This window comes from Anolis carolinensis, chromosome 1, assembly GCF_035594765.1.
Source record: "Anolis carolinensis isolate JA03-04 chromosome 1, rAnoCar3.1.pri, whole genome shotgun sequence".
Lineage (NCBI taxonomy): Eukaryota > Metazoa > Chordata > Lepidosauria > Squamata > Dactyloidae > Anolis > Anolis carolinensis.
In genome coordinates this window covers 178,078,780-178,092,876 of record NC_085841.1, presented here as the reverse complement: position 1 = coordinate 178,092,876, position 14,097 = coordinate 178,078,780, and the positions used below count along the sequence as shown (strand labels likewise).

At 40.4% G+C, this 14,097-nt stretch overlaps 1 protein-coding gene across 3 annotated transcripts in view; it reads left to right on the top strand.

Annotated features, from left to right (window-relative positions):
- LOC100565879 (aldehyde oxidase 2) overlaps window positions 1-14,097 on the top strand; it is a 59,163-nt gene that overhangs the window by 33,254 nt on the left and 11,812 nt on the right. For 2 of the 3 annotated variants that reach the window (XM_062960457.1, XM_062960476.1), the window contains 8 exons: window positions 2,684-2,817; window positions 3,118-3,205; window positions 4,641-4,727; window positions 7,282-7,473; window positions 7,748-7,975; window positions 8,300-8,395; window positions 10,924-11,052; window positions 11,589-11,663. In XM_062960457.1, the coding sequence (XP_062816527.1) occupies window positions 2,684-2,817; window positions 3,118-3,205; window positions 4,641-4,727; window positions 7,282-7,473; window positions 7,748-7,975; window positions 8,300-8,395; window positions 10,924-11,052; window positions 11,589-11,663 (1,029 nt within the window). The remainder of the gene's footprint in view (window positions 1-2,683; window positions 2,818-3,117; window positions 3,206-4,640; window positions 4,728-7,281; window positions 7,474-7,747; window positions 7,976-8,299; window positions 8,396-10,923; window positions 11,053-11,588; window positions 11,664-14,097) is intronic. The other variant, XM_062960467.1, reaches the window with a different exon arrangement.

Sequence of the window (14,097 nt, the reverse complement as noted above, 5' to 3'; positions counted from 1 at the left end):
GTTTCTATTCTGCTGCTGTCACAGCAGAACTTCCTGTGAAGTTTTAAGACATAAACTTCAGAGGTGTTATGTTTGAAGTTGCTGTTATCTTGTGTTGACTTGTACCACAATATATCTCACAGCTATTATCTGGCATTCCTCTGTTGGCCTGCTAAAGCCACCATGTTATCTTTTCCTGAGAGTTTAACACTTACCACTTCATCACATTTACAAAATTCCACTGAGTGCTACACTTAGAATCCCAGAAACCTCTGTTCCCATCACATTAGTTTGGCTTCAAGTATAGGATAGAGCATTCTTTGCATGTTTTCAGTGTGGGGGCCAGCATTCTTTCAAAACATTTCAGGAGGTGGTGTGGATTTTGGAGGAATGGTCTGGATGAATGGCCAATTCCCTAATGTGATGGCATTTGTTGCTCCCAGGTTTAAAATGAAACGTTTCCCCAATTTGTAGGAGGGGAGATAGTGGGAGGAGCCAAAAGTACCCTTGTTAGGGAAAGCATTATCTTTTGCTCACCGGGTTTTTACTTTGCCAGAACAATTTCTTTTTTAAAAATAGCCTTTCCAGATCCTTTCCTTCCCTTCTCTTCCTTCCGTGATGTGTCCATGCCTTGTGTTGAATGGGAAAGACGGGAGAGAAGGATGATGATGATGATGATGATGACAGTAGAGTCTCACTTATCCAAGCTAAACGGGCTGGCAGAAGCTTGGATAAGCGAATATCTTGGATAATTAAGAAAAAGCCTATTAAACATCAAATTAGGTTATGATTTTACAAATTAAGCGTCAAAACATCATGTTATATAACAAATTTGACAGAAAAAGTAGTTCAATACACAGTAATTTTATGTTGTAATTACTGTATTTATGAATTTAGCACCAAAATATCATGATATATTGAAAACATTGACTACAATAATGGCTTGGATAATCCATAAGCTTGGATAAGCAAGGCTTGGATAAGTGAGACTCTACTGTATTATTATTATGCCATGTCTCCATGCTGTGCAGTCCTGGGAGTTATAGTTTCCCAAGATTCATACCCTTCTCTTGGTGCATTTACAGTATGGAATGAATGCTCCTGGACCCCACTTTAAATATCATATCTCCATACTATGTGGTCCTAGGAATTATAGTTTCTCAAGGTCCATACCCTTCTCTGGAAACATCTGCACTGGAGAATAAATGCAATCAGGATGCATTTTAAATGCCATCATCATCTTCATCATCATTATCATGCCATGTCTAAATGCTGTGCAGTCCTGGGAGTTATAGTTTCCCAAAATTCATACCCTTCTCTTGGTGCATTTACAGTATGGAATGAATGCTCCTGGACCCCACTTTAAATATCATATCTCTATACTATGTAGTCCCAGGAGGTATAGTTTCTCAAGGTCCATACCCTTCTCTGGACGCATCAGCACTGGAGAATAAATGCAATCAGGACGCATTTTAAATGCCATCATCATCATCATTATCATCATTATACCATGTCTCAATGCTGTGCAGTCCTGGGAGTCATAGTTTTCCAAGGTCCATACCCTTTTCTCGGTGCATTTACAATATGGAATGAATGCCCTTGCACCCCATTTTAAATGTCATGGCTCCATGTGATGGAGTCCTTCTGGGAGTTATAATTTCCCAAGGTCCATATCCTTCTCTTGGTGCATTTACACTATAGAATGAATGAAGCTGGACCTTACTTTTAATACCATAGCTCCATACTATGCAGTCATGGGAGTTATAGTTTTTCAAGGTCCACAGATTTCTCTGTGGGGCAGCCGAGAGAGAGAGAGAGAGAGAGAGAGAGAGAGAGAGAGAGAGAGAGAGAGCATCGCCGCTTTCCATCCTTCCCTCCCTCCTTCCTTGCTTCCAGAACTGAAGACACGTAACAGCTGACATTTTTAAAGAGTTTTTCCCCCACCAAGAACGGGGAAGGGGGAGCAGTGCCTAGTGATTAAAGTATGATGGCAAATATACTGAAAGCATACTGGGTGCTACTGATACATTTAGCAGTGTAATGAAGATACAGGAAATCATCCGTTTCACGCCAACACTGAGTCAGACTGAACTCTACACTTCCCAGCTTCAATGTGATGAAGTGGTTAGGTCGTTACAAATTTGGATTAATCTTTGATTTATATTAGCTATCTGGCTATCTCCTTTGGTGTATATCACTATTTTGAAAAAGAAGACCCACTTGTATTTGTAGCCAGAGTCACAAAGAGCTTTTGTCATTTGTTTCCAATCTCATTTCATTTAACAGACTCTACTGCCAAGTCTTGACTACCGTTTTTCTTTTCAAAGAAAATTTTGTGTTTGTATAATACAGTAGTATCTCACTTATCCAACACTCGCTTATCCAACATTCTGGATTATCCAACACATTTTTGTAGTCAGTGTTTTCAATATATTGTGATATTTTGGTGCTAAATTCATAAATACAGTAATTACTACATAGCATTACTGTGTATTGAACCACTTTTTCTGTCAAATTTGTTGTATAACATGATGTTTTGGTGCTTAATTTGTAAAATCATAAGCTAATTTGATGTTTAATAGGCTTTTCCTTAATGCCTCCTTATTATTCAACATATTCGCTTATCCAACATTCTGCCGGCCCGTTTATGTTGGATAAGTGAGACTCTACTGTATCTAAAAACCATGCCAAATCCCTTTTCTAGGAATTGGTGGCTTCAGTGTTAGATGTTCCAGCCAATAGGATCACGTGCCACACAAGACGAGTGGGAGGAGCTTTTGGAGGCAAAGGATTAAAAACATCATATTTTGTAGCAGCTGCAGCAGTAGCTGCCCATAAGTAAGTGCTGTCCTTCTTTATTGTCCCCCTCAACCAACCTGAAACAAAGGGTATCAAACTGGCCCGACATGCCAAGAAGGATTCTCATCCATCACCAAGATTGATAAAAGATTCAACTCCAGCATGTCTTTGTAGCTGGAATGGGAGGGAGAGCCATTGTGTTCTTCACCTGAGCAGTGCTTGGCAATGTCTCATGCACCCTAAGACAGAACATTCATATTTTGTAACTCAAGGATATCCAATTTGCAGTTACACTTTGTTTTCATAGCAGCTTATCTTGAAACCTTTGTTTTGCTTTAGAACTGGCTGTCCTGTCCGTTTTATCCTGGAGCGAGATGATGACATGCGAATAACTGGAGGTCGACATCCTCTTTGGGGAAAATACAAAGTAAGTAGTACTTATTCCAACAATTCCTGTTTTATTTACATGAAAATCTTCTCTATGTGGACCAATGGCAAGCTAGAATTTGCATGTGTCTACTGCATTTTTCTTTCTTTATATTATTTCCCCAAAAGGGTGAATTTGTTCCCCAAGTAATAATTATGCATGGACAAGAGTCATTATGCACTGTTTCTGTTAGTAAACTGTACAAGATCAAATGCAGTCTCCAGACATTTTTCCAGAATGGAAACAGCTACCCCCATCCCCCATGTTCTTGTTTTAATGTTTAATGCCCTTCTTAGTTTGGCAAGGAGATGTCTGTAAGACAGTCTTCTCCCACATATGGCAAGTGTCCATTGGGAAGGACCGGCTGTTGTAGTTCAGCCTGTGATACTTGTGATAGTGTCTGATGTCAATGGGTATGATGGGGTTTCTGGGTCTGTGTCTGATGGTAATGGGAATGATGGTTTTCCTGACATCCCATTCAAGAAGGTTCAAGGCCAAATTCCTGAGGCAAGCCCTCAGCAGGCTTTTCCTGAGAATCTTTTGAGGATGATTTGTCAGGTGCAGAACTTAATGAGCTTGAAGATAGAAGACAAGACTTCTATAAACAAAGGCAGAGTTCAGAGGTCTGTCGAAAGTCAGCTCATCTTGCGGGGGGGCGGGGGGGAGGGAAAATAAATCTTTATCTGGTGGGAAACTGAAACTGAATGTGTTCTTTTCTTTGCATGAAACAGGAAGGGCTTTATAAGAGACAAGGGAATGATTTTATGTCAGTTGGGTCAACATTGAATTCTCATGACAGTCTTGCTTTCAAGTGGATTTTTAGTTTCATGGTTCCTGTTTTGCCAAGTTCCTGTTCTGAGTATTGGGGTATAATGATGCCTTGTTCTTGTGGATTTTGCAACTTTGTTCTTTGTGTTTTATTCTTGTACCTGGAAATTCATGGACTAAGTGTTATCTATTGAAGTTACCATTTTGGATTATGCTGTTTGCTACATTTGTATTGCTTGGCATTCATATATTCTTCAATAAACTGCTTGCTGATTATACTCAACTAGTGTGGTGTCTAAGGTCAGAGGGGTTCCTGCTCTGGGGTACAACACCAGCACACACAGAAGCTTCCTATGAAATTGTCCTGCCAAGAGCTTAACAACCATATGCTTATCGTGATTTGATATAATAGCAAATTCCACATTCCTCCTCTTTCTTTTTATTCTTTTGAAAAAACACTATTTTTGTGATATGAGACACCAAAAGATTCAACTTTGACTATTGTTAAAAGTTTTGCGGCAAGCTGATATAATATGCCGTTGGACAAGGAATGCCACAGAAAAATATTTTTCATCCCATTGTTAATCTCTTGAATCCTGTAATAGAGGGAATAGAAGAGGATGAAATGACTGTGCCTCATGAGTACAATGTGCTAATGTATTTTTAGGTGGGATTCATGACTGATGGTAAAATTAAAGCTGTTGATCTGGAGTTCTATGTAAATGGTGGTTGTACACTGGATGAATCTGAATTGGTAAGTTTTTTGCTTGAAAGTGGCATGAAAGTGTGTTTCCTTTTTACTACATTATAGAAGAGTAATTTATTTGTTTTAATGGTTGATGCTATAATCATGTACGGATTGGATACTTTAAGAACCACTGTATAATTTTGACAGGTTTTGGCATTTCTTCATATGTAATGTTTGTGCAAGCCCTTAAATCAGGTGTACATAAAATGTGACCCCAGATGTTATTGGATTGCAACCTCAGACTAAAACCCTTAAAACCCCTTGTCTTTATCATTTTGGAAAAGACGGAGCAAACAGGTCACGCTCGGCAGGCCCTGTCCACATTCCTCCTGAAGTGGAGGGGAAGCGTCAGAAGGCGCTTCCTCCTCTACCATGGGGAGGAAAGTGTTTTCCAGGAAAAGGGTGGTGGGGCAATGTGCATTGACACCCTTTCTCCCATATGATGGGGGCAGGGACAGGGTGCCAACACGCCCTGTCCCATCCCCACCATATAATGTGAGAAGGAGGGAAGGCACACAGGACACCACGAGGCACCCCATGCACCTTCCCTTTCTCCGGTGACTGCCAGCGCAACGGCACAACCCCCCTGGGCCATGTGAAGAGGTTCTTGTGGTCTGACCACTGGTCTTCCTACCTCAGCAGTATCTGCATCAGCTGTTAATAGTCCCTGAAGATTTCCAAGGTATGTACAAGAGAATTCCTTTGTGGATTAGGATGGCTGCACTGAGCCTGCAGGGCTGAGGAAGTGTAGATAAATATATGATATTTTCTCATGCCTGGTTGAGTTAGGCTTGATAGGCCCCATAAATTGCGGAAACATAATCTCAGTATAGATATTTTGTTCTCTTATGGCCACATTGAAGTTCCTATATCCTCCTAGATGTTGCTGGATAGTATCTCTCATCATCCCCGTGGCTAATTTGTCCCCACAATATCTGTAGGTTCCCAATCCCTTCTCGGTAGTCAGTGGAATAAGTAAAAACAAGTGCCAATGCAGACATTAACCTCAAACGACATCTGATATGAAGCTGCTGTAGGGTGGGAGTTTGGGAGTGCTCCTGGCTGCCACCTTGTGAGAAAAGAAATAGGTCACCTGGAGGGGCTTATGTCTTATGTCCTGGAAGAATCTGAAAACGTGGATGTTCACAAGGGCCTTCTCGTAACTGATAATTAATTGTCCATGAGCTTAACCTAAGCCTTGGCCACTGCATGCACTCTATTACCTTTAGTTGCTCCCATCCCTAGTCACTGAAGAATATGCACTTTCAGGTTTCCATTTCCCCTTAAAATGGCCCATGGCCTATGGTGCTAGGCTATTTATTGGGATTACTGTCTATGTTTTAAGTTATTTTAACTTTTGTAAGATGTGATTTTATTGTGTTACTATTTTTATTGATGCAATACTGTTTTGGGCTTGTTCCAGTGTAAGCCGCCCTGAGTCCTTCGGGGGGTGGAACTGGGTATAAATAAAGTATTATTATTATTATTATTTTATTATGACACAGCAAACAAGATAGATATGCTGGATTTCATATCACAAAATCACAAGTCGAACACTTCCCAAGTGTCTAGGACTGCGTGATGTATTTTTGGATGATGCGCGCAGATCCCAGCAGGGTGGCCTTTTGCAGTTGGCAGATCGTGATTTTGTCAATGTCTATTGTTTCCAAATGCCAGCTGAGATCTTTTGGCACGGCACCCAATGTGCCCATCACCACCGGGACCACCTGCACTGGTTTCTATCAGAGTCTTTGAAGTTCAATCTTGAGGTCCTGATAGCGGCTGAGTTTTTCCTGTTGTTTTTCGTCAATGCGACTGTCACCTGGGATGGCGACATCAATGATCCAAACCTTTTAATAATAATAAGTATTATTATTATTATTATTATTATTATTATTATTATTATTATTATTATCTGGACACACCATTCACATACTTTCCTATTTTGTTTTGTTTTGTTTTGTTTTGCTGATTCAGTAAGGCACAGAATGATTGACAAATGACTGTATTTACTCAAATGTAATGCTCACCTTTTTTGGCTAAATGACTTCTCCAAACTTAGGGTTCACATTAGATTTGTGTCATACAGTAATCTTAGTGCTGAACCAATGCCAAAGGGTAAGCTGCTTCAAGAACTGCACCTGGAGCTCCTGCTTGAGGGATGGCATCTCTCATTTAATTGCCATGGCTCAATGCTAGCAATATTTGTAGTTTGGTGAGACATCAGCATTCTTTGGCAGAGAAGGCTCAAGGCCTTGTAAAACTATTGCCTCCACGATTCCATAGCATTGAACCAAGGCAGTTAAAGTGGATTCATTCTACAGCATTGATGCACCTCGAGGTTTTCTTTTCCATCACTAGAGGCTTTGGTGCTCTAACACTTCTTTGAAAGAAGGAATCTTAAGCAGGCAGCAACTGTAATGTCCACCTTTTTTTAGCCAAATTCACAAGCAAATACTTTTTTTGGTTTCAGGGTTTTGGAAATTGAGGTGCGCATTAGATTCAATGGTGCATTAGACTCAAGTAAATACGAGGGTAATTGCCTGTTCCTGTATTTTAGGTTATTGAATATGTTTTGCTAAAATGTCCTAATGCATATGACATTCAAAACTTCCGATGCCGTGGACGGGCCTGCAAAACTAATCTGCACTCAAACACGTCACTTCGAGGATTTGGATTTGCACAGGCAGGTCTTTCTGCTGAGACCTGGATAGCGGCTGTGGCAGATTATCTTTACTTGCCACATGATGAGGTAAATACAGAAAAGGCATATGTTGGTGGACTCTGATGTTTCGGGATATAGCTAGTCTTCTGGGAGAGCAAGGTTCAGGTCCCTGCTCAGCCTTGACTCTGAGAGTGTTGTAATAGGTTCACCTTGAAGATGCCATATGTCAGATATTACTTCAAGACACAAAACTATAGCAACCACACATATGCAGTAACTAGCATAGAGATTTTCATCAAGATTTAAATTGTTTATTAATTAGTTGGAACAACAAACAATATGTTATGTGTTTCCATTAAAGGTCAGAGAGATGAACATGTACAAAAATGTGACTGAAACTCCCTACAAAGAAGAGATTGATCCCAGAAATCTGGTTGTGTGTTGGGAAGAATGTTTAGAAAAATCGGATTATTACAAGAGGCGACAAGCTGCAGAGGAATTTAACAAACAGAACTACTGGAAGAAGAAAGGAATCGCAATCATTCCAATGAAGTTTTCTGTTGGATATAATGAAACATTTTACCACCAGGTAACTTTGATGTTCCAGAAACCTACACTTTTAAAATGTAAATCAGAATACTCATGAAAATAGAAGAAACAGATGGGAGCAAACAACAATTTGGTATGTGAGAGAATGTTGATTTCACCTGAAGAAATGACACAGAGGGCAAAGGTTACTCCTTTCTCTCCTTTCTCTACACAATCCCCAACCAAAATTCTTTTCATTTTCCTGCATTTATTTACTATTTTTATAAAAAGATATAGCATCACATAGGAGTGCCTGCATCACATTCTACCAGGATTTAATTTAATCAGTGACAGCTAAGTGGTCTTAATTCCTATTTTTCTGTAGGCTTTTGCTCTGGTTCATATCTATCTTGACGGTTCAGTGCTGGTGTCCCATGGTGGCTGTGAAATGGGACAAGGACTTTACACCAAGATGTTACAGGTAGAAAACGACAAGAAATAGGATTATTCTTGCCTATAATTATAGAATAAATACAGTTTAATAAGTACAACTCTGTTGTCCATTTGGAACTATACAAAAACATATAATGCCTAATGCTTTATATTTTGTGATTTAATTATTTTCTAACAAGTGCTGCTGCTGACCACTTGCTCTCTAGACGCTTGCCCGTCATAAAATCAGTCGGTGGGGGGGGCACTAGCAGGGTGGGTGAAGGTGCTTATGAAGGCCTCCTTGACTCAAGGCCTAATGTCAAGTATTTTCAAGGTGGCAATAGTACAATCTCTTTTGGGTCCTGCCCAACTGAACAACTATAAGCCAGTGTCAAACTTTCCCTTTATGAACAAGGTTCTGAAGAAAGTGGTGGCCTCACAACTCCAAAGGTTCTTGGATGACACCGATTTTCTGGATCCATCTCAGTCTGGTTTCAGGCCTGACTACAGGATAAAGATGGCATTGGTTGTCTTGGTGGATGATCAACAAAGAGAGCTAGATGGGGGAGTGTGTCCCTGCTAGTTGTCCTGGACCTCTCAGCGGCTTTTGATACTATCGAACATGGTATCCTTCTAGGCTGTCTCTCTGGGATGGGGCTTGGTGGCACTATTCTGCAGTGGCTCCGGAACTTCCTGGAGGGTCAGACCCAGAAGGTAGAGCTGGGGGATTGCTGTTTGACTCTCTGGCCTGTGGCCTGTGGGGTCCCTCAGGGTTCAGTTCTATTCCCCATACTGTTCAACATTTACATGAAATTGCTGGGAGAGATCATCTGGAGTTTTGGAGTTTGGTGTCAGTTTTCTGCCAACGACACCCAACTCTATTACTCCTTTCCACCTAATACCGAGGATTCTGTCGTACCCTTAAACCAATACTTGTCATCAGTGATGGACTGGATGAGGGCTAATAAGTTGAAACTAAACCTAGACAAGACAGAGGTACTCCTGGTCAATCAAAAGGTGGATCAGGGTGTGGGGTTACAGCCTGTGTTGGATGAGTTGAAAACACAGGTGCACAGTCTGGGAATGCTCCTGGACTCATCACTGACCCTGGAACCCTAGGGTGGCCAAAAGTGCCTTTGAACAATTAAAACTTGTGTGACAGCTGCACCCATACCTTGAGACGCCAGATCTGGCCATGGTAGTCCACACCTTAGTCACATCCCGTTTGGACTACTGCAACACTCTCTACGTGGGGCTGCCTTTGAAGATAGTTCAGAAGCTTCAAGTGGTTCAGAGATCAGTAGCCAGATTACTAACAGGAGCCCCATACAGGGAGAGATCCACTCCCATGTTGCGGCAGCTCCACTGGCGGCTGATCTGCTTCTGGGCTAAATACAAAGTGCTGGTCATTACATTTATAATATAATAATAACTTTATTTTTATATGCTACCTCCATCTCCCCAAAGGGACCCGGGGCAGCTTGCATGGGGGCAAACCCTAAATGGCTTGAGTACAGGCTGCTTGACCGAACACATCTCCACTTACAAACCAGCGGTCAGCAGAGGAGGCCCTGGTCGCGGTCCCACACTCATCTCAAGTATGGCTGGTGGGAGCGAGAGAGAGGGCCTTCTCCGTGGTTGCCCCACCTCTGGAACTCCCTCCCTAAAGAAATAAAACTGGCCCTCTCCCTCGTCTCCGTCAAAAAACAACTGAAGACCTACTTATGTTCACTAGCATATGGAGAGGAGGAGGATTAGATATCGAGAGATTATTACTGGGCCCCTGGCTGAGAACTATTTCATTTTTGGACTCTACTAGTCCATGCCAGCCCAATGACCATTGTTTGACTACAACCCACACTGTTTTGTGATCTTTATTTGACTGTTGTAAATTAATGTGGATGTTTGTTAAGATTTTATGTTATTACAGTAGAGTCTCACTAATCCAAGCCTCACTTATCCAAGCCTCTGGATAATCCAAGCCATTTTTGTAGTCAATGTTTTCAATATATCGTGATATTTTGGTGCTAAATTCGTAAATACAGTAATTACAACATAACATTACTGTGTATTGAACTACTTTTTCTGTCAAATTTGTTGTATAACATGAAGTTTTGGTGCTTAATTTGTAAAATCATAACCTAATTTGATGTTTAATAGGCTTTTCCTTAATCCCTCCTTGTTATCCACGATATTTGCTTATCCAAGCTTCTGCCGGCCCGTTTAGCTTGGATAAGTGAGACTCTACGTGTAGTTTAATTTATTGATGTTTTTAATTTAATGATGTTAGGCTTTAATTTGATGTTAGGTTTTAATGTTATTTTCATATGCGGGGTTTCTCTGGAATTTTATGTCAGTATTTGTTTGTTTTATGGAGGAATTGAATGTTTGCCATTGTTATTTTGGAATATGCCTTGAGTCCCCTCAGGGAGATAGAGCAGAATACAAATAAAGTATATTATTATTATTACTTATTCCTAAATGTGCCTTAAATGCAATAATGTTATTTTCCCTCTGTTTGTGGCTCTGTTGTGACTTTTGATGGAAATAATATTTGTGTTTTCTCAACTAAAAAAGGTTGCCAGCCATGAATTAAAAATACCTTTGTCGTATATACACAACTATGAAAGAACTACAGCTACCATACCTAATGCAATTGTCACCTCAGGATCAATAGGCACAGAAGTCAATGGAAAAGCAGTACAGGTTTGATGTTTATTTATGGCTATTGTTTCAGGTCCTACTAAACTATGATGAGATTGGAGTAACAGATACTTTCCATGCAGAAAATCTTAAGTACCAATCATTGTAATCTCCAGTTGAAAGGAAGAGGTAGCAATGTACGGGAGAGACCTTTTGAGCGTCACCCCTAAGCCTTAAAGCCAATCAGACTACATGGAAAAATTGGCTGAACTGGTATAGGCTCCTAGTTAAAACATATGCATGGGAAGCGGGGGGTGTTTAAAAACAGACTGTCCCACTAGCTGATGGCAAACGCCACTGTTAATTAATAAAATGACAACTGTTATATATAACTTTAAACATTTTTAATTTAAAATCTGTTGTTAAATCATATTGTTCATGTGTTTTAGCTCATTTAAATGGTCATGCTGTTTTTAATCTGTTTTAATGCAACTTGTAAACAGTTAGGAAATTTCTTGATAAAGGGTGGGTTATAAATATTTTAACAAATAAATACTTTTTAAATGATAGCTCTTTTATTTTGACATCTATTTCCACAGAATGCTTGCCAAATCCTCAGAAAGCGCCTAGAGCCAATAATGGAAAAAAATCCAGACGGAAAATGGGAGAACTGGGTAAGCAAATATTTTATTGAGTTTCAGCAAGAAAAAAAACATACATCACCAAAGAGGAAAAAGAAAAAGGACACACATAAACCAAACAAACATAACATAGTCCAGTTAAATATATTTTTTTAAAAGACACTACTTCAATGTCTTATCTAAACATCCTTCTTTCCCTTTGAGATAGAGGCTCTTCCTTACTTTTCTTGTGTTCCATTGGGTGAAAAGAGAACTGAAACACCTAATGTTTATTTTTGTTCACACAGACTACTACTGCTTCCTTATTTACCCTAATTTTGAAGCTTTTAAGGCCTTTAGAGTCCTTTATTCGCTGTGCCCATGAATTCCTTGTTCATGTTCATTGGTGGAAATTTTTATACCTTTCCCGTTGAAAGAACCCTCAAAATTGGCCGAAAAAATCACAAGAATTGTGATAATAAGTGCTGGAAATACAAGAATAATGGCAAATTTTACCATACATGGTGGACTTGCAAGAAAGCCTTAAAGAAGTACTGCAAACAGTATTTTTAAAAAGTACCACTTAAACCAGAGATGTTTCTACTGGATTTAGCTTCTGGAAGTGTAGAAACAAAAAACAGTTTCCAAAATGCAATAACAGCAGACCGTATTATTTATGCAAAGAATTGGAAATTAGAAAAGATTCCTTCAGTGGATGATTCGTTACTAAAACTGATTCAATTGACAGAGATGGATAAACTCTCTTGTATATTGAAAGACAAAATAAAATGTAGTTGAAAAAGTGGGTCCAAAAAGATTAATCAGGCTTGTCCCTACCACATCAGAAGAGTCAAAAGACATGCTATTGGGAGAGATGCTGTGCCCTACTCTCCCTGCTATCAGCTGTGCACGCAAGGCAAGTGAAGGAGAGGAGATGGGCAGACATGTGCGTAGTACATGTTTCTCCCATTTCTTCCATTCTTTCGGTCCATTTGTTTTGGGCAGGAGCATGAAACGCCCCCGTCCCCCGAACAAAAATTAGCTCAGAATGAAATAAAGCGAGAGCAGATACCGTTTCCTTGGCTGCTTTTCCTGAACACAGTTTAATCTTTTTTTATGAATCCCCCAGCAAACAAAAAGTAAACCCTCATTTACTCTCCTCTTCCAGGAGGTCATCACTCTTCCTTATTTGGAAGTGGGACGCTTCCTTAAAATGCCTTGGAGAGTGCATGGCGTGGCGACCAAGGCTCTCTTCTTCTTGGCTTTTGGAGCTGCCACCTTGGGTTGTTGTGTGCAAAGGAGGAAGAGGAGGGGGACTGGAGGCACCTTCCTTGCATAAGAGATGGGGAGGGAGAGGAAGGCGCCCAGCGCAGCAGCAGCAAGCAATGACCCACGGCAGCAGCTACAAGACAAACCATGCCATTGCCTAAAATGATGGATCCCCCCCATTGCCACCAGTTATAGAAGTGAAATAGTGAGGCTGGGCACTGGGCTGTGTGTGTGGTGTGTGGAGCATCTTTGACATTTGGCAGGAAGGAATGGTGCTTGCCCTGCCTCCCTCATACTGCTGCTCCTGGAGAAGTTAGTGGGGGGAAAGAGGGGGTGTTTTTAAGATTTTATTTATAGAAATAAAAAAAATTCCTAAAAATCAGGGGATGGCCCAAAAAATACATAACTTGGTGGGCTAAGAGTGATAGATGTGATTTTCACCCCTCTAGCCCTAAAACTTATGGGAACAGGAGCCTGGGGAAGCCCACCCACAGTGGCCAATGGGTCGAAAATGTTTGTTTTTCGGATGCAGAACAAAAACGCCCATTCAGAAAGGCGCCCGTTTTCAGAAGGCGCTCAAAAACTAAAACAGAGGCCTTATGAATGAAACAAACAGTAACAGATAGCAATTCTATACAAATGCACAAGTCTAGAGACAGGGTTATATAAAACCCATCTGAAGACCCACAAGAAGATGATTAGGGGCTCCTCTGAGATCTAAAATCTTGTGGGAGCCTGAGACTCTCATGAATGGCCCTCTTCTCGCAAGGCTTGAGTGGGTTTTATACGTATATGGCTTCTTCACATGAACTAGCATTGCATGTATTGGGCAATGTCGTCTACTGCTCTGCTTCTTAACCTGGCGGTCCTGACCCCAAATGGGGTCCTCTTGGCTCAAGGTTGGGCTAACAAAAATTAGGCAACAGTAAAAGGTTTCTGAATATCACCAATTTACATAATCTGTTGACAACAGCTTGCAGTGTTTACAGAAAACTCTGTATAAAACACTTCAGCTATACTCCACAAAAAGGAAAAACAGCCTATTTTGGAAGACTTGCAAATACTGATTTATGATCAATAAATGTTTGATTTTGTACCTATTTTATATACCTCTATACCTGAAGTCACAAAAAATATCAGATAGAAAGGAGTTGCGAACCTTGCTCTATTAAATAACTTCCAGCTGCTGTTTAAATAGGAATAAAATACTTTGTATAAC